Source organism: Natator depressus, chromosome 1, assembly GCF_965152275.1.
Source record: "Natator depressus isolate rNatDep1 chromosome 1, rNatDep2.hap1, whole genome shotgun sequence".
NCBI classification, from domain to species: Eukaryota; Metazoa; Chordata; order Testudines; family Cheloniidae; genus Natator; species Natator depressus.
Window position 1 is genome coordinate 294,801,888 of NC_134234.1, and position 18,859 is coordinate 294,820,746.

At 40.4% G+C, this 18,859-nt stretch overlaps 1 protein-coding gene across 1 annotated transcript in view; it reads right to left on the reverse strand.

The window, feature by feature from the left end:
* The window catches only part of CNTN1 (contactin 1), a 417,240-nt gene that overhangs the window by 107,505 nt on the left and 290,876 nt on the right, over window positions 1-18,859 (reverse strand). Inside the window, exons 9-13 of the mRNA XM_074942235.1 lie at window positions 17,839-17,963; window positions 15,172-15,289; window positions 10,417-10,567; window positions 6,180-6,307; window positions 2,621-2,796 (exon numbers count right to left, since the gene is read on the reverse strand). Of these exons, the coding sequence (XP_074798336.1) occupies window positions 2,621-2,796; window positions 6,180-6,307; window positions 10,417-10,567; window positions 15,172-15,289; window positions 17,839-17,963 (698 nt within the window). The remainder of the gene's footprint in view (window positions 1-2,620; window positions 2,797-6,179; window positions 6,308-10,416; window positions 10,568-15,171; window positions 15,290-17,838; window positions 17,964-18,859) is intronic.

Consider the following 18,859-nt stretch of genomic DNA (forward strand, 5'->3'; position numbering starts at 1 on the left):
GACTTTGAGCTTCAGTGCCCTTAAACCTGCATTAGAACACTATTCTGCCAGTCAGACAAAGAAAGTCCACGCAGATTCTCATAGAAAGATACTAATAGGGCTTCTAGAGACCTTCACAATAAATTAATCTAGCAGCAGTAGAGCTTGTCAGCTTGGCAGTAGAGCTTGTCAGCAGGAGAGCTTGACATTTAAAAAAAAAGATTTTGTTCTGAATCAGAAAATTTTGATTCAGGACCATTAAACATTTCATTTTGACAGTGTTGAAGTGTTTTGTTTTGACTCTTGATTTCATTATTAAATATATATGTTACATATATACTCAGTATTAAATATATAGAAATTTAACATAAAATTAATATTTTAATATAATACACAAGTCTATATAAAATTAATTGAAACATTTGACATTTTCCTATTGAAAAATTGGTCAAAATCGACACATTCCCATGAAATACCTCAATTGCGATTATTTTTTGTATTCTTTGACAGAAAAATGTCCTGTCAAAAACATTTCAACTAGCTCTAAACAGCAGTTGGGACTGGCTAATTTGGTCTTGTGGGACTGCTTATATTATGCACGTGGGACTGCTGATATCATATGCATACTCCTAGGCAGAATGTTTCATTTTTTATGTTTATGATTACAGCCCCATGCTAACTATTGTGACTATGCAAATCTTATTTTTAGTTCTGCTTCAGATTTGTAAAATATTTTTAATTTACTTTTTTTTGCAGCTATTAGGACTGATATTTAAAAAAGAGAGTGCGGAAGAAGGAACCCAACTGGCTTATCACCAAATCAGACAACTTTGCAGGTGTAGGAATCAGAAAGACTCCATGGAATGGAAAGTTAAAATGTAGGTAATATTGTAGGTGGAGCTTAGCGTGTGACCTACCACTGTTGAGGCCTAACGGGTTCATGCACAGCCTACCTTAAAGGCCCTTCTCCCCATATAATACCACAACAATTGTGCTCAGCAGATATACTTGAGTTAACATTCCCCTAGTTTAAAAGGGAGGAGAGTGGAGGCAAGTCTTTTTCTGTGATGGGTGCTTAATTCTTAGAGCTTGCCTCCCAGACCTACAACCTTCACCAGGGTGGGTTAATCCATAGGCATGATGCAAAATCCACTGTTTTTCTTGGGATTTCAATAAGAGGGTGGGTTGAAGATTAAGAATGGCTGGATGTGGGGACAATTATTTTATTGATATTTATTCTGGGCTAATATTTTTTCAGTTTGTATGGTCTGGGTTGGATAATTTGTTTGTATTTAGTATTTATTGTTGTGTGTTTTTATACAATTTAAATTTGGTCCAAGCACAGAGCTATGAGATGGAGGCTTTCCGCAAAAGGAAATAAATATATGCAGTGTATGACCTTCATGTGTTGCAGATAGTTTGCTAAAACATGACATCAGGGGACACACTGAACCAGAGAAGATTTATGCCCAAGACAAAAATTTTGCCAGAGAAATGGCCTAGCAGATGGAATGGGATAACCCCACATGCTCATTAACAATATCTGGGATGCCTCTTTATGTGTGCCAAAATGAGTGACTTTGAATTAGCTTGTTTAGTCTTAAAAGAAACTTAGGACTGAGTGCTTATTGAATTTTTTTCTCCTACTCACCATCCTGTGCCAGACCCTGAAAATGCTCATTAGAAGAGCACAGACAGGTATAAGGAATACACATATATAAGAACATAAGAATGGCCATACTGTGTCAGACCAATGGTCCATCTAGCCCAGTATCCTGTCTTCCGACAACCGCCTGTGCCAGATGCTTTAGAGGGAATGAACAGAAGAAGGCAATTATCAAGTGATCCATCCCCTGTCATCCAGCTTCTGGAAGACAAATATCTTTCCCTTTGAAGATTATTTGTGCTATGTTTGGTGCCAGCCTACCTCTTCACTATCTGTATTCACTATCTATCATTTATTATTCCTTGTTCTTTCATTTTAAATGTTTAAGTCAGCCATTTAGAAATGACACTATGGACCAGACTGCAAATCCCTTATTCACACTAGTGAAAATTATTCACAAAAGTACTCCTATTGAAGTCAAGAGGAAAACTTGTGGGGAGTGACGGGCTTACACAGTTTGGACCTTTGAGACTCACACTGCATGTATAGCACATAGTTAAGAGTCAAAGTGATCCATTTGACACAGCACACTGGCTGCAATTCATTCATTCAAACTATTCAAATACATTCAAATAAGTCAGCAGAGGTTTGTGAACTATTCACAATCAGAAAAAGAGAGTAGCATTTGTCAGAAAATTTATTAATCAGAATCAACGAGCTCTAGTTTGGTGATTGGGATTCCACAAAAGCCTTTAAAGTGAAAAATGGGAACTGCTAAAGAAAAAGGTTAGGAGAACATATGAATTTTTACAAACAACCTCTTCACTTCTTCATTATGAAGTAACTAATGAACTGTAAATAACATTTACAGGCCTTGATCCTTGTTTTATAATTTTAGGCCTCTTTAGATAGGTGATTCCAGATGCATTTTCCTGGGTATGAACCAATAAACTAGAATATACAGAAAACACCATGTGTTTCATGATACTGAAAACCAGAGTTTAGCGTATCAAATGAGGGTCTGCAGAATCTTACCATAACACTCCTTTCGTAATGATCATGCTCTTTTTCAAAATCTATCATGTAGCCATTTAGAGACCAAATAAAGGTCAGATCTAACGTCGTATCATAGGACGCAATACACTGCATGGTGGCATTCTCTCCAACTGTGACATCAACATTAGTTGGTGCTAAGGTAATCTTTGTAGCTTCTGTGAAGTTAAAAGAAAATGTGGAAAATTCTAATAAACAAGTGAATATACAGATGCAAATCTAGCTGTTTGATTATACATGAAAAGAACAAACTGATTTACATGTTATTTATGCAACTTCATTTCAAAGGGGAACACTAATTAGAACAGAGGGGTGCTATACTAAGAAAAGTGACAACACCCTTACAACTGAAATGCCTTGCCTTTTGTTTGCTCATTCTCTGATAATACATATTTTAGCCTCTTGACCATGATGACTATAACCAGCTATGCTGAGTTATTTTTATTCACAGACTATTTCATGTGTAGGAGACAAATGATCCATTTTGCATGACCCATTGCGTATTTTTTTGTTCATAATAATCCTGGCTTTATTAAAAAATATATATCATTAAAGAATGGGGAGCTCTGCTCAGTGCTCTCATTTCCATTACTCCACCCTAATTCTAATATGTCTATTGAGAAATAATGTTTAATTATGCATGTAATGCAAATAGCTATGATGAGAAGGGACAGAAAAGAATAGAAGAAAAGAATAAAAATATGTATAATCAGAGCTTACTATAATCAAGAAAAGAAGAAGAGCAGGAGACTCCATGAAATCCCTCAGGGATCTTGTAATACAGATCTAATTTAGCTGACACATGCTTTGATACCAAAGAGCTTAGCGTTACAGAAAGGAATGGTATTCTAACCATGTGTGTGTACATTTGGTAGATGATTTTATAACTGTTGCTGGATTTTGTTTTACATTGTAGAGTCTTCTATCAACCTAGAGCAGGGGTGGGCAAACCCTTTGCCCCGAGGGCCACATCTGGGTGGAGAAATTGCATGCAGGGCCATGAATATAGAGCTGGGGCAGAGGGCTGGGGTGCAGGAGGGAGTGCAGGGTGTGGGAGGGGGTGCAGTGTGCAGGAAGAGGCTCAGGGCAGGGGGTTGGGGTGTAGGAGGAGTGTGGTGTGTGGCAGGAGGCTCAGGGCAGGTGGGTGGGGGCTCAGGACAGGCAGTTGTGGTGCAGGACGGGTGCAGCAGGGGCTCAAGGCAGGGGTTGGGGTGCGGGCTACAGGAGGGGTTTGAGGTGTGGGCTCCGGCCTGGTGCCGTTTACCTTGAGCGGCTCCGGGGTGGCAGTGGGATTAAGGCAGGCTCCCTGCCTGACCTGGTCCCGCGCCGCTCCCAGAAATGGCCAGCATGTATAGCAGTGGCTCCTTGGAGTAGGGTGGGGCAGGCGGCTTTGCTGTGTGCTGCCCTCGCCTGTGGTACCACCCCTGTAGCTCCCGTTGGCCACGGTTCCCATTCCTGGACAATGGGAGCTGCGGGAGCAGTGCCTGCAGGTTAGAGCAGCACTCGGAGCCCTCTCTCCCCCACCCAGGGGCCGCAGGGACATGGGTGCCGGCCACTTCCGGGAGCGGCGCGGGGCCAGGGCAAGCAGGAAGCCTGCCTTAGCCCAGCTGAGCCACGGGGCTGGCAATCCCACGGGCCGGATTGAAAGCCCTGATGGGCCGGTTCTGGCCCATGGGCCGTAGTTTGCCTTCCCCTGACCAAGAGGTATGCTAGAGTATGTCTGCACTGCACTCTTCTTTCAGCGGTGGGTCGTCTACATACACATGTAGGCCCCTAGCACAGGTATAAATAACAGCACAGACCACGAGGCATGGCTTAGGCGAGTAAAGACATGCCTGAAGGGTGTGGAAAGGTACACAAGTACATACCCTGCACGGCGCTCTACTTGCCCAAGCTGTGCCTCCCATCTACAGTACTATTTTTAGCAGTGTGGTACCCTGCTGCCTCCCCGCTGGCTCTGCTGGAGCTTTCCACGACCACAGGAAAAGACTCCAATAGCAGCGGAAGTCTCTGGCAGGGAGGAGGTAGTGGAGAAAGACTCCAGCAGCTTCCCCACCACTGTGAAAAACTCCAGCAGTGGGGAAAGACTCTGGCAGTGGGGAGGCGGCAGGCAAAGACTCAGGCTTTCCCTGCTGTCTGCCCCCTGCCAGAGCCTGTCCTCACCAAAGTGAAAATCTCTGGCAGTGGAGAGCGGCTGAAGCCTTTCTGCACTGCCTCCCCACTGCCAGAGCCTTTCACTGACATGTGTAGTTACACCCATCGTGTAGACACAGTGCTAGAGGAAATTCTCATGTATCCACGACAGAAACCAAGTTTTGAAATCTGCCATCTGGCCTTCCACTGTTTCTGTTGGTTAAAGTTGCAATGCAAAGGACATGCTCAGACATTAGTTTTCCCTCCTTAGATGAACTAAGTCAGAGTCCTCAGCTACAAAAAGAAATGGTTTATGTTTAGTTTATAAACACATATGGCTTAAATGTTTAACTGTGGAGATTTTTTAAGTCAATTATTTTTTTATGATTCTAAAATGTATAGTATAATGTTAAAGGGGTTGAATATTTATTTACAAATGTTTCCAGAAAACTAAGAATGATGAATGTAGTGATTAAAAAACAAAGCTACAAAATACAAAGGAAAATAAATAATCATACTAGTTAAACAGACCTCGTGATTCCAAATAAATTCTTTACAATGTTTGAAACATCATTACACATGGTCCAGGGAAATAGTTACAAAAAATGCGGTCATATGTCCTCATGGATTCACACTTATGTTGCTAAGTTTATTTTGTGGCAGCATGCTGTTGAGCAAGACTGCCACATTCTGGCTGCAGGAAATGCTTTCTTTTCAAATACATTTAATACATAGGTGGTTTTCCAGAGGCCTGGCAGACAGAAGTGCTCATGAAGTGAACACTATGAACATTATCTCATGAACACTATCTTCCCTTCCTCCTCCCTTCAGTTATCTGACAGGGCTGTAAAAGGTGTGATTAAGTATATCAGCATCTGATACCAGTACTGCAAAGTGTTACAGTGGCATGTTTATTTGGATGAATGATCCCACATTGCAAATTCAAATAAATGATTTATTTAATTGCACTGCTCACGACACCGTGCTCTGAAAAAGAAACTGAGAGGAGCCAAGGAGGGGCAGGCAGGAGGATGGTCATGGACCCATCTCTCTGTGTGTTGTTCTGCAGTGTTGGGCTACTGCATGAGGGAGAGATATCAGCACCATCTGAATGAATGGATCAGATTATTGACCCTCCGGCAGAAGGAACAGCACTGGTGGAAGAACTGAGACACTTCCTTTCCTTTGCTCCCCCTGGAGTGGTGCAGTTGCATGCTTCCCCTATTTAGGGCTGTTGCTTAAAAGCCATAATCTATCTCTTAATGGGCAATTCAGTTCCATTCAGTTGGAAAGAAATAACAAAATGGCTTGCGGGGAAAGTCTTAAAGGGAAATCTTATAAAGCAAAGCTTTATCATTTTAAATTGAAGCATGTTATGTGAAATGAACTAACAAAGATGGAGTTTTACCTGTGATTTCCAGAGTACCAGTACTGTTAGCTTTTCCTTGGTTATTTTCTGCAAAACATGTGTAGCTGCCTTGATCCAGCTTAGTGATATTAACAATTTCCAAGCTACCATCATCCCAAATAGATATCCTATTGAAAGCATGAAAAACATACCACAAGTTAAAATAGTTATTTGCATCAGAAAGAAAAAAGTATTTCCAGTGGAAATCCCTAAATAAGTCAAAACAAAGATCATAAGGGTCTCTCAATGGCTGACGTCTAACTATTGCTTTTATATATGCTCCAGTACCCCACCATGATTTAAACAGAGTTTAGTATGGTTAATGGGATCTGGAATAAAGCATACGATTTACATTTGAGGGGATTATTTTCACTTATTTACGTTCTCTCAAATATTTTTTTCTTTTAGTTTTGTAAGTTTAATACTCAAATAAGTGCAAGACTAATTAGAGTGACTAAAACTAGGTGCTAAGGAAGGTATTCCAGTCAACATTAATGATATTTTGACTTATCACCTCCCTGCAATTTCACTTCCAGGTTTATTTTGAGCTGAGACTTCCAAAAGTACAAACTGTATAGACAAATGCTCACTATGGATTGGGATGAGACATCCAGACTAAATTTCACTGAGGATATGAGCTAGGATTTGAACTTGCATCACCTGTGGTGAACCAATAGCGCACAAATCCAAGAAATCTCTGACATATTCCTTCAAAGCCCCTCACCTAAAAATCCCCTTTTTAAAAACAATATACCACTAATTATAGTCTCTCTCAAAGTAATATCATATTTTAACATCTAGATAAAATAATTAGAATTAGTTTGTAAATTAATTATTAAATAAATCTATGCTGTAGAAACCACCACAAGGCCTCAGTCGGGGATCGGGGCCCCACTGTGCCAGGCATTGAACAAGGGAGTGAAACAAAGGGAGTTTGGAACAGAGAGCTCACAATCGGACAGAAGAATAAATAAACAAATGGGGTTTGGTGGGAGCTGTTAGAGATTGGTATATTTACATAAATCAGGAGCCACAGGCAGTCACCAGCCTAACCACTTCCAGGTGGCAGTGATTCATAAGCATCATGGCAGAGGTAGATTTTAAAGAGGGATTTAAGACAGGATAATTCAATGTAATCATTGATTGCTAAGGAGCACTGGCAGCTTGCCTCCTGTGAAGATGAATTCTATTTCAGAAGACAAAATGTTCCCCTCACAGATATGGAAACCCATTTTTGAGCTTCTGTGCAGCTCCTAGAAGCTTGAACGAACCATGTCTTTCTACTGATGGTATGTGGTAGAGCAGCTCAGATCATGTCAAGTGGACTCCACTAAATCTACTCAAGGAACTTGTTGAGGATCTGCCCCATGTATAGAATGGGACACTACTGGTATGTCTACACTGCAATAAAATACACGCTGCTGGCTTATGTCAGCTGACTCAGGCTCGCGAGGCTTGGACTGCAGGGCTATAAAATTGCAGTGTAGATATCTAGTTCCAGGAAGGTCCCAGAGTTCAGGCTCCAGCCAGCACCCAGATGTCTACATTGCAATCTTATAGTCTGAGCCCTGAGAGCCTGAGTCAGCTGCCATGGGCCAGCTACTGGTGTTTTACTGCAGTGTAGACATTTCCTACAAGGTTGATGGGCAGCAAGTGTTGGCATAATGACATCTATTTAATGGAGAACAATATCCCTTGGGAAAAACCTAATATTTAAATAAAATTATTGGTTTTTCCACCAACAGACATGAAATAGCAATGGAGGACAAGCAAGAGCTATTATTTTTGATTCTGGTGGAATTTACTAACAGCTCCTCAAAACTGATTCCTTATGCACATTCTGATTTAACTCTTTTTTGCGATATGAAATAAGGCTAATGAATACTTTCAGTATTCCTTAAAATGTTATATATAAATTCATGGACATCCCTTGCTATTTAACATTAATTATCTTCTATCCATGGGGTAGATTCCTACTTGCTGTGGGGTAACAGTCATGAATCATCCTCAGATTTTTACGCTTTGCCAATTAAAAATTTCTAAACTTTCTAAATGCTGTGTTTTAAACAGTTATAAGTTAGTGTTGAAAACTAAGCACCCCCTTTTAGGCTAACTCAGATATTTTAAATTAGTTTTTTGAGGGAGTTTATCTGCAGCCAGGGAAATTCTCTGAGTATTGGGTTTAAAGCTTTGAAAATCTCATTTAATATAGCATTTAAAAGGTGACTTCTATAGTGCATGGGATGTTTATAAATAAGCCACCTTTACATCGGCTAAGCTACTACATTGATTTGTTTTGGCAAAGGATGAGCTTAGGTAGGCTAGGCAGCTATGACAAAAAGAAGAAACTGAAAAACATAGTGGCGTATATATTTAAATGAAATAAATTGGAGAAACATTACATTAAGCATTAAATCAATTTTAATTATACCTTGTGTAAGTAAAGATTTCTGAAAATAAAACCCTATATATGTTTGCCAATACATCTGTATGCTATATCAAATTAAGAATACAGGAAACCTTTGTAAATTACCATGAAACTATTAACATATAATTGGCATGCACCAGCAATATTGCCTCTGCTGTTTCACGGCATAGGAACTATTCATCTGAATCATATACCACACTATAGTGAACCATAGTGGCAGTATAATCAGCATAGGGAACTTATAGTTAACTTGATTTTAAAACCTGAGAGTGTAAGAGGCCCTGAGTACAGATTTACTGCTCCTGAGTGTACTGAAGAGTGGGGAGAAGGAAGGGCCATTGTGCATCTGCAGAGGATATACACTCAGAGTACATAAGCACATAAGAATGGCCATACTGGATCAGACCAATGGTCCATCTAGCTCAGTATCCTGTCTTCCAGCAGTGGCCAGTACCACATGCTTCAGACGGAATGAACAGAACAGGGCAATTTTTATGTGATCCATCCCCTGTCGTCCAGTCCCAGCTTCTGGCAGTCAGAGCTTTAGGGACACCCAAACCATGGGGTTGTGTACCTGACCATAGTGGCTAATAGCCATTGATGGATTGGGGGGAGGGATAGCTCAGTGGTTTGAGCATTGGCCTGCTAAACCGAGGGTTGTGAGTTCAGTCCTTGAGGGGGCCATTTAGGGATCTGGGGCAAAAATTGGGGATTGGTCCTGCTTTGAGCAGGGGGTTGGACTAGATGATCTCCTGAGGTCCCTTCCAACCCTGATAGTCTATGATTCTATGACCTATCCTCCATGAACTTATCTAATTCTTTTTTGAACCCAGTTATCCCTTTGGCTTTCACAACATCCCCGGGCAACAAGTTCCACAGGTTCACTGTGTGTTGTGTGAAGAAGTACTTCCTTATGTTTATTTTAAACCTGCCACCTATTAATTTCGTTGAGTGATCTCCTAGTTCTTGTGTTATATGAATAGGAAAATAACACTTCCTTACTCATTTTTCTCCATACCATTACGATTTTAGACCTCTATCCTATCCTCCCTTAGTTGTCTTTTTTTCTAAGATGAACACTCCTACTCTTTTTAATCTTTCCCTGCAGCGGGGAAAGGCTCAAGCTGTGGGAAGCTGACGGACCTTTTCCTAGACTCCGCTAGTGTGGAAAGGCTCTGGCAGGGAGAGGCAGTGAGGAAACACTAGCGCCTTTTCCAACTGCCTCCCCGCACCAGAGTCTTTCACTGTGGCATGTAGCTTCACACAGTGTAGCTACTAACCACAGTATGGGTGCAGCCTGCTTTTACTGAGGAGTCTAGCTATACATACCCTACATGCTGCTACCAGTGGTAGGCAGTGTACCCTCAGAGAACTCCAGTTACTGGTAAGTAACTTTTCTTTCTCCTTCATGAATTGCCTCTGCATTTCAACACTGGAGAAGAATAGCAAGCAGGAACATCATAAAAATGGGAGAAGTGAAAGTTAAATAAAGATTAAAGCACTGCCAAACCCAGACCCAAAATTTCATGGCTAATGCTCAGTCAATGTACTAGCTGAACTGCAAGTTTACATGGAAGATTTATATGCAAAATGAGAATTAATGTTTTGAATTTTTCATTAAGAATGAAGAATAAAAATAAATAATTTAATTAAGAATGGTTCTTTGCTTCAATTTTGCTTCAAGAATTCACTAATCAATAAAAATCTATCGTAAAATTTGCACTCTAACTAAATTTCTATTTCAGCTGAATATATAGGTATCATAAAACTATTCTAAGACCAATCATGCTCTCTAGAATCAATACTGACCTGCTCCCATTTACGAGCAGTTCTGTTCCTTTGCTCCATGAGAATTTTGGTTTAGGAGCAGCTTTAGGCTTGCATTCAATTATTACACGGCCTCCGTTAGCAGCCAAGATCTTCTTCTTCATTGGGTTCAGTTCAAAATTAGGAGGTGAAGCTGAAGAGAAAAAGCAACATATGGACACTGTTGTCATATCTTTTGACAAGGTATGTAATACTGTTTGTTTTAGGACATTAAAGATAATCCGGGTGTACTGAAGCATACATATGTATAATTAAGAAAGGGGATAAGAATGATCCAGGCAATTACAGACCTGTTAGTCTGACCTCAGTATTGTGAAGAACTTTAGAACAAATTGTGAAGGAAAAAATAATTACATTCATGAAGGTAAATGGTAAAGGGGATGTAATGCAACGTGGGTTTACCAAAGGTAAGATCATGCCAGACTAATCTGATTTCCTTCTTGGAGAAAATAACTGATTTTTGAATATTTGGACTGAAGGAAAGCATTTGACACAGTAACACATGGGAAATTATCAGTTAAATTAGGGATTACAAGGTAGACAAGGAACTGGCTAAAGGGGTAAGGGCAACAGGTTGTGCTGAAAAATAAATTATCAAACTGGAAGGAGGTTACCAGTGGAGTTCCTCAAAGATCGGTCTTGGGACCAATCTTATTTAATATTTTTATTAATGACCTAGCACAAAATGTAAGAGTGGGCTAATAAAATGTGCTGATGATACAAAGGTGGTAGGCAACATCAACACAGAGGAGGATCAGAATATTATACAGAAACATCTGGATGACCTTGAAGACTGGCATGACAGAAATGGGATAAAATTCAACAATACATAGTGCAAGGTCAAGCACTTAGGGTCTAATACTAAGAATTTTTACTACAAACTGGAGGCTCACTGTTGGAAGTGACAGAGAAGGAGAGAGACCCACCATTGGGCCTGGTGGGTCAATAACAGGATGACTATAAGCCACCAGTGTGATGTGGTTGTGAAAAAAGGCAAATGCAATCCTAGGATGTATTATGTGAGGCATTTCTAGTAGAAATAGAGAACTATCAAGGCCTTTGTACAAGGCAATGGTAAGACCTCATTTGGAATACTGTGTACAATTCTGATCACCCATGTTCAAGAAAGATTAATTTAAACTGGAACAGGTTCGGAACTGGAAACTGTGCAGAGAAGAGAAACTAGGATGATCAGGAAATGGAGGGCCTATCTTATGAGAGCAGACCAGAAGAGCTTGGCTTGTTTTATCTAGCAAGAAGGCTGAGAGGGGATATGATTGCTCTCTATAAATACATTAGGGGTAAAAATACCAGGGCGGGTGAAGAGCTATTTAAGCTAAAGGGCAATGTTGGCATAAGAACAAATGGAGATAAACTGGCCATGAACAATTTCAGGCTGGAAATAAGAAAAAGGTTTCTAACCATCAGAAGAACTAGGGGAATGGATGAGATTCTAGAACAGCCTCCCAATAGTAATTGTGGAGGGCAAGCACTCTAATTAGCTTTAAGAGAGAGCCTGACACATTTATGAGTGCGATTGTATGATGGGGTGCCCACCCCACACAAGGCAGAGCAGGTTAAATGAGGTCAATTAACCTTGTAGGCCACACCTGCAGGGAAGCCAGGGACTTACAAGGCCTAATGGAAGATGAAGTTCAGCTAGGCAGGAGCAGGTTGGGCCTGTATAAAGGGATGAAGCTGGGGACAGGAAAAGCCTGAGGGGGAAGCAGTCTGCAGTCACTCCCCCTGAGAAGGGGATTTGTTTAGGGCTAGAGAGTCTAGCAAGAAGTCAAAGAGGGGAAGCAGTCTACAGTTACTCCCTGGAAGGAGGGAATGTTGGCCATTAAACCCAGGGGTGGAGGCAGAAGATAGAGATAAGGATAAACCCGGGGTGGGGGCAGAAGATAGAGAAGGGAAGTGGGGAGACTAGTGGGAAGGCCCGGGTTCCCCTACCAGCCACTGAGAAAGTGGCTTTGGACTGGAAGGCTGCCTGGAATGGCATGTGGATATCTGATCCAGTGGTATTTGATACCCCAAAAAGGGAAGACCATATAGTGACCTGTTCAGAGGGCTGTCATGAAGAGGGAGCACTGCCAATCCTGGAGAGTGAGGAGGGATATGCTATGAGCAACCATGGAAAGGGAGGTGTCAGAAGGTAATTCCCAGACATGGCCACAATGAGGGGTCCCAATGGTGAGCGAACTGTTATAGAGGGTAGGGCTCACTTCAAGTTTCTGACATGTTCCCAAGAGCTCAGGCTTCAGGGTTTCAGATGGCCATCAGCAGGGGTCACGAAGGGATTTCCCTCTCCCCCAATGTATTCTGGGTTTGTTTTGTTTTTTTTTATCTCCTTCCTGTAAAGCATCAGGGATGGCCATGGCTGGACATGGGACACTGGATGGGCAGCTCCAGGGCTCTGAGGGCACCAAGCATTCTCTCTCAGGAGCCAGGATGGATTGGTCTTGCTCACGACCTCAGGGTCTAACTGATCACCACATGTGGGGTCAGGAAGGAATTTCCCCCATCTCAGATTACCTGTGATTTTGAGGGATTTTTGCCTTCCTCTGTGAGTGGGTGCAGGTCACTAGCAGGATTATCTGGTTATATCTCACTTAATCATTTCCCTGCCACTGCAGGGACCTCAGACACTGGTGTACCTTAGTGGCAGTTACAGCCCACAGAAGACTAGACAGTTAACGCTTTGGTCTAATTTAGGTGTTCCGTTTAGTGTGCGGGTGCTGGGTGGTGTTGTGGCCTGTGATATACAGGAGGTCAGCCTAGATTATGTGATTGTCCCTTCTGCCCTTAAAATCAATGACTCTATGAAGAACTAAGGAATTGGGCTCCACAATTTCCACTATGCAGGTGAGCATAGATGCAGAAATTTGGCTCTGCAACAGTGGAAGTTCTGACAAATTAGCTGCATTAATAACATATTTATATATTGTGTCTTTCCTGAAAATCTTAGCTGATTTCTCAGATTTCATCTGAGCTTGGTCCAGCTGTATTATGGGTCTGCTCTACAGCCTACGCTGAAACCAACAGAAAGACTTTCATGGATCTCAGTGGGCTTTGGACCAGACATAATTAAGAGTCTGATAACAGCACTTTTAAAAATTCAGCTTCCTCAAAGGTCACAAGAATTTTTAAAATAATTTAAAATTTGTTTTCTCTTCTCGGTTGTTTTTAAACAGCCCTAAAGGAAACAGTAGACAATTCCTCAGCTTTGCAGTTTCTGTTGTTTTCTGTTTGGCCACTTGCTCAGACAAATTCTTCTCAGATGTGCAAAAGCAGCCATGATTTTAGCGAGAGCCACTCAGACATAATGGGGTCAGACGTTGGCCCGTTGAGTTTTTCTCTATTTGTAACTGATCATAAGACAACACATCTCTTTTTTGTTGACTTCTCTGTCTGTGCAACAACATGGTTTATGATGCCACCAAAGACGTGCACAGCTCAGGGAAATAAGTCTGTTAATTTTGCAGCTGTACAGGCAAAATGATCAAACATTGGTTTAGTTCACATCTTATCAATACAGCCATCTCAAAATAAGCAAACAGATATTTAACCCTCTCATTCATCCATGAGTGTTTCTGGGTGATCTGGGTCTGGGGTGGGTAGCTGGTAATGGAGTGACAGCTGGTAAAGAGATGAGGGGACTTACTGGAAGTATTGTGAAGTGAGTAGTGAAGGATAATGTGTTCCTGAGCAGTGAAGTGAGGAACTCAAGACTGGTGGCAGGAGCGATGAGGAGCTGGAGGAAGGGAAGGGAACCAAAGGCCTGGGTGGGTTGAGAAGTTACAGGGCAGAACTGGTCATGCACCGTGGGAGCTCTAGCTGTGGGAGAGAGGCAGGCAGATGAGAAGGTAGAACTTCGGGAACTGGGAGGTGGAGAAGCAGACATGGGCTGGAGGCAGATGTGAGATGAGAAGATCACAAGCCAACTGGGCTCAGGAAATCCCTGAGAGAGCCACATAAGCTTGCCAGGGCGTTGACCAATATAAATATGTCAATGGGGGTCATCCACTGTGGTTGAACACTGGACCTCTGGATCTAACAATCTGAGTTTCTACTGCTTGAGCTATAGAACAACATCAATTATCTTGGCAGCAGTAACAGGCTGAAACCTCTAAAAGTGGTCTAGCCACTAGACTGGGGTAAAGAGGATGGGTTACAGCATCAAATCCTGAAAGGCTGTGGGAGGGCAAGAAGCGGGTAGGAGGAGCATCAGTCGTCAATTAGAAGTTGCGTGTTGATTGGCAGAGCAGGTTCTGGAGAAAGCAGGGGGTGCCCAATCGAGTAGGTAAGATAAGCAATGGCAGAAGCCACTCCTCAACCAGCTCTGGGTGGTCCATAAGCACTGCAAACCCTTGATATGAGACCTGTCCAAGTTTGCAGCTACAGTGGGAAGTCAACACGAGGAGGTGAAAATCTAGAAGACATTTCTTACAAAGTAATGACAAGATTAAAGGTGGTAAAATTTGGTTTCTCAGCCTCTTGGTAGTACCCTGTTAGAGATTTTAAATATTTCCAGTGTTAAAACATCATCTCAGCTATATTCAATAAGAACAGGGCAATACAGTTACTGAATTTATTATGACAGAATAAGCAATGTGGTGCCATGACTCTGTATTTTACATAAAAATCAGTGCTTGTAAACATGGAAATCTGACTACCATTTTGTCCAGATTTGAAAGTATTTTACAAGTCGAAACAAAAACAGAATATCTCACTGACCCACAACCTTCAGCTCAGCATTTGCGTATATAATTCCATGTATATTTTCTGCTATACATTGATACATGCCGGCATCCTTGACAGTCAAGCCTTGTATTCTTAATTCACCTCTCCGGAACTAAAAAAAAAATCCAGAACAATAAGAATATCACTTTCACTACACATTCACTAAGATTTCTGTCCTTCCATGCTCCTTTAATTTTCTTATTTGGTGTTAGTGCTTGAGGTGAGTCTTTCACATTCCTTTAAAGCACTGAAGACCCTCTATTTTTCCCTACTTTACATTCCAGGCTTCATGGCACTATGTAGCAGCCACCATCTTTTTGAATGAAAAGATTCCATGCTGGCTCTCTACTTGACTGGAAGGATCATGGCTGAGCAATTGCATACATCAGTGTGAGATACCTCTATAACAATCCTAATACTGCAGATCCAGTGTTAAGATTGCTGGAGAGCCAGGAACCAAATCTGTTTTTTCCACATGTTTAACACATAGCACATCCACTAAGCCAATAGCCCACACCAATGCGCTTTACTTCAACAAATTGCAAGATACATCTACAGTATATTGTAGCACCTTGTTTTACAATAATATTAGTATTTGCATTGTTAAGGCTCGCTCTACAACCTATTGAAGTCAATGGGATTCTTCTAAAGGACTTCAGTGCAGATTGATGTGGGCCTCTTTGAGTGTCTTGCTTCTACTATCCAGTAACATGGTAAATATGATTAAGTAGCTGATATAGCTTGGGAAAAATAAAACCCCAAACAGAAACACAGCAAGACCTTTTGTGAACGACAGTAGATAACCATTTAAAAAAAAGATAATAAACTACGCTCTTGCGGAAAATTGGCTGAGCAGCTTTAGACCTAGCGTAAGGGTCAACTGTAGTATCTGGGAGAGTTGAAAATTAAAGAAATATTTTTGCATTCTCTGAAATATTTTTGATTAATAAAAACCAGTACAATCAGCTTTTCTAAAGGGAATTCTCTCTTTGTCTCAACCAAGGGAAATATTTAGTGTAAAAAATAGAAAACCTGTTTGATTTAGAAACAGAAAATGTTCTCATGGAAATGAGAATATTTTTGTTCTTTTCTATTGGAAATAATATTTTAATTCTAACACAAAGTGTAACTGTGTGACATATTATTTGAGAACTACATGATATTTTCTGCAATCCAATATGTAGATTTTGTCAGTGACCGTCCAGTCAAAAGGGGCAGGCAAGTAATTTTATTTGTTAAATCACTTGTTTGTAATAACCACAGAAGCTTGAAAATAGGATTGTTTTCTTCTGATTTAATCCTTTTCCATATGACAGACACTGATATCCCTGCTCCCCCCTCCCAGATTTTTCTCAAAGCACACAGCCAAAATAGCTGTGCCCCATTGTTTTCTTTGTCTGTATACCAGTATCACTGTCATCACAGCTCGGGAAATGCAGCAGTGTATTAGTTGTCTTGTCAACCCTCTTCTTTCTGGCCTGTTCTCCCGCAGCAGAACACATAATACTGTGAGTCCAACATAAACAATGGTAGGGTTTCTGTTTTGGGGGGTTTATTAATTTCATTTTTTGGGGTTTATATTAGTAGCAGTGTTGAGTCCTATGTAGATGTCCAAAAATCAGGGTTTTTCAAGGCTCTCTCTTTGTATTTACTATAACAAGTAATCCCATTGTAATGGTCCTTCGTGCACTTTAACTTACTGTTACTTACTTAAGTACTATTTCAAACGACACTATGTGAAAGTGCACTAGGGAAACTTTAATGTGCACCAGCAGGGTCTACACAGACCAATTAATGTGCAACACACTTGAGTGCACTTTAGAAATCACACCCTTGTAATCCATGTAGACAAGCCTTTAGGTACAAGTAACCATTTCGTGTTTCTCCGGTATTCACTGAATAAACACCAATCTCATTTCTTTTTCTATAGGTGGTGCTATATCAACATTTATCAGTTAAAACTTAAAATGAGAAGCCCTACCAACAGCTATTAGAACTATTGTTGAGAATGCTGAAGTGAAAATTAATATATACATTTAAGACCCAGAAAATACTCCAAAAAGGATAACAATTGGAAAGCTGAGAGAAAATTAGGTCTAAGTTATTTGGCAGTGCTTTTATTTTACATTTCACGTCCACTGAAAACATGAAATTTGCAATATTCTGTGACATGAAATACATGAAAAAGTTGTATGTAATAGAATGAGAAGAGCAATCTTATTTTTAAACATTTCCAACATCCCTCCATTGGCACGGTCTTTTCCATGTATCTTTTGAGATACATTCATGTTTAATGTGGTAAAATGGAAAAAAAATGGGGGGGGGGGACTTTTATTTAGAGAGAACAAAATAGCATTCATTGTAAAGGCTCCCAGTAAAAAAAAAAAAAAAAGATATCTGTATCCCAACTGTATGCTACGAAAAAGCAGGTTATCTGAACTGAATATGAAATGTGAGAAGATATATTTAACAACCAAAGAGCAGACTGAGATATAAGTAGGATATAAAAATACATTTTATCCTTAATGCAGTCTGAATTATCAAAGGTTTATATCATATAATTCACAGGGCTTCTAACTGTTTAATAATGTATACTTTAAAAATTGTTTTCAATGTCTACATAAACAATTAATACAGCAAAATACATAGAAATATACCAACCGATACTCCATTTTTCAACCACCTGATTGTTGGAGTAGGCTTGCCTGTGGCTACACAAGGCCAGTATAGATCACTGCCTATGTCTCTCTCTGTGTCATTGATATGTTCTACCCATTCTGGATATGCTGAAAAACAAAGAAAACAGAATGTCTTGTAAATATTAAATATAAATTTAACAATCAATCATTATTTAGTTCTACTCATGTGTTTTTATCCTCAATATTCCACTACGAATTAAGCAATAACATTGAGTATCAAAAGCGCATTTGCATTGTGCAACTGCAATAAGACCTGCATTTCCTAACATGATGAAAAGTATCCCAAAGCGCTAGGGCTCTTTCTTTAGGAATCTGTCCGATAGACACATATGAGCAGTCCCACTGAACCGGGATTATAGATTCACTGCAGTAGCTCTTCACAGTTAATCAGTTTCTTCTTAGTTGCCCAATATAGGACACCAATTCCTATAAAAAGTTGACAATGGTTAGGCTGCTGGTATGCTGATACCACTGCCAATGATGCTGACCAATACTGTCTCAATTTTCCTTCTACTCGAAAAAAAATATTATATTGTAATGTATTGTACATTTTTCCTTGTCTGTATCTATCTGTTGTCTCCTGTGTTATATTTAGATTATAATCTCTCTGGGATAGGAATAATCTTTTTGTTCTGTGAGTGTATACCTCTTAGCACAATGGGGTCCTGGTCCATGACTAGGCACTGTGGTAATACAAATAATAATAAAATACACTTTTAAAGAAAGCTACAATATCCTTCAATCCTTTTAAGGTGAATAATAATATTACTTTTCTTACCCTCTGCTTACTAAACTGAAGATGCTCTTTTAAAATCTTACCCGAGTGGGAAAGGGAGGCCCAAGAGGTATGTGCCCTTGCCCCAGCAAACTTCAAGAAATAATGGTTTTGTTTTTATTTCACCCATTTTCTCCCTCTATACATCTTTCTAACTTGAGAGCAGACAGTTTGAACAGAGACTGCCACACTCTCCTCCTGCATTTGC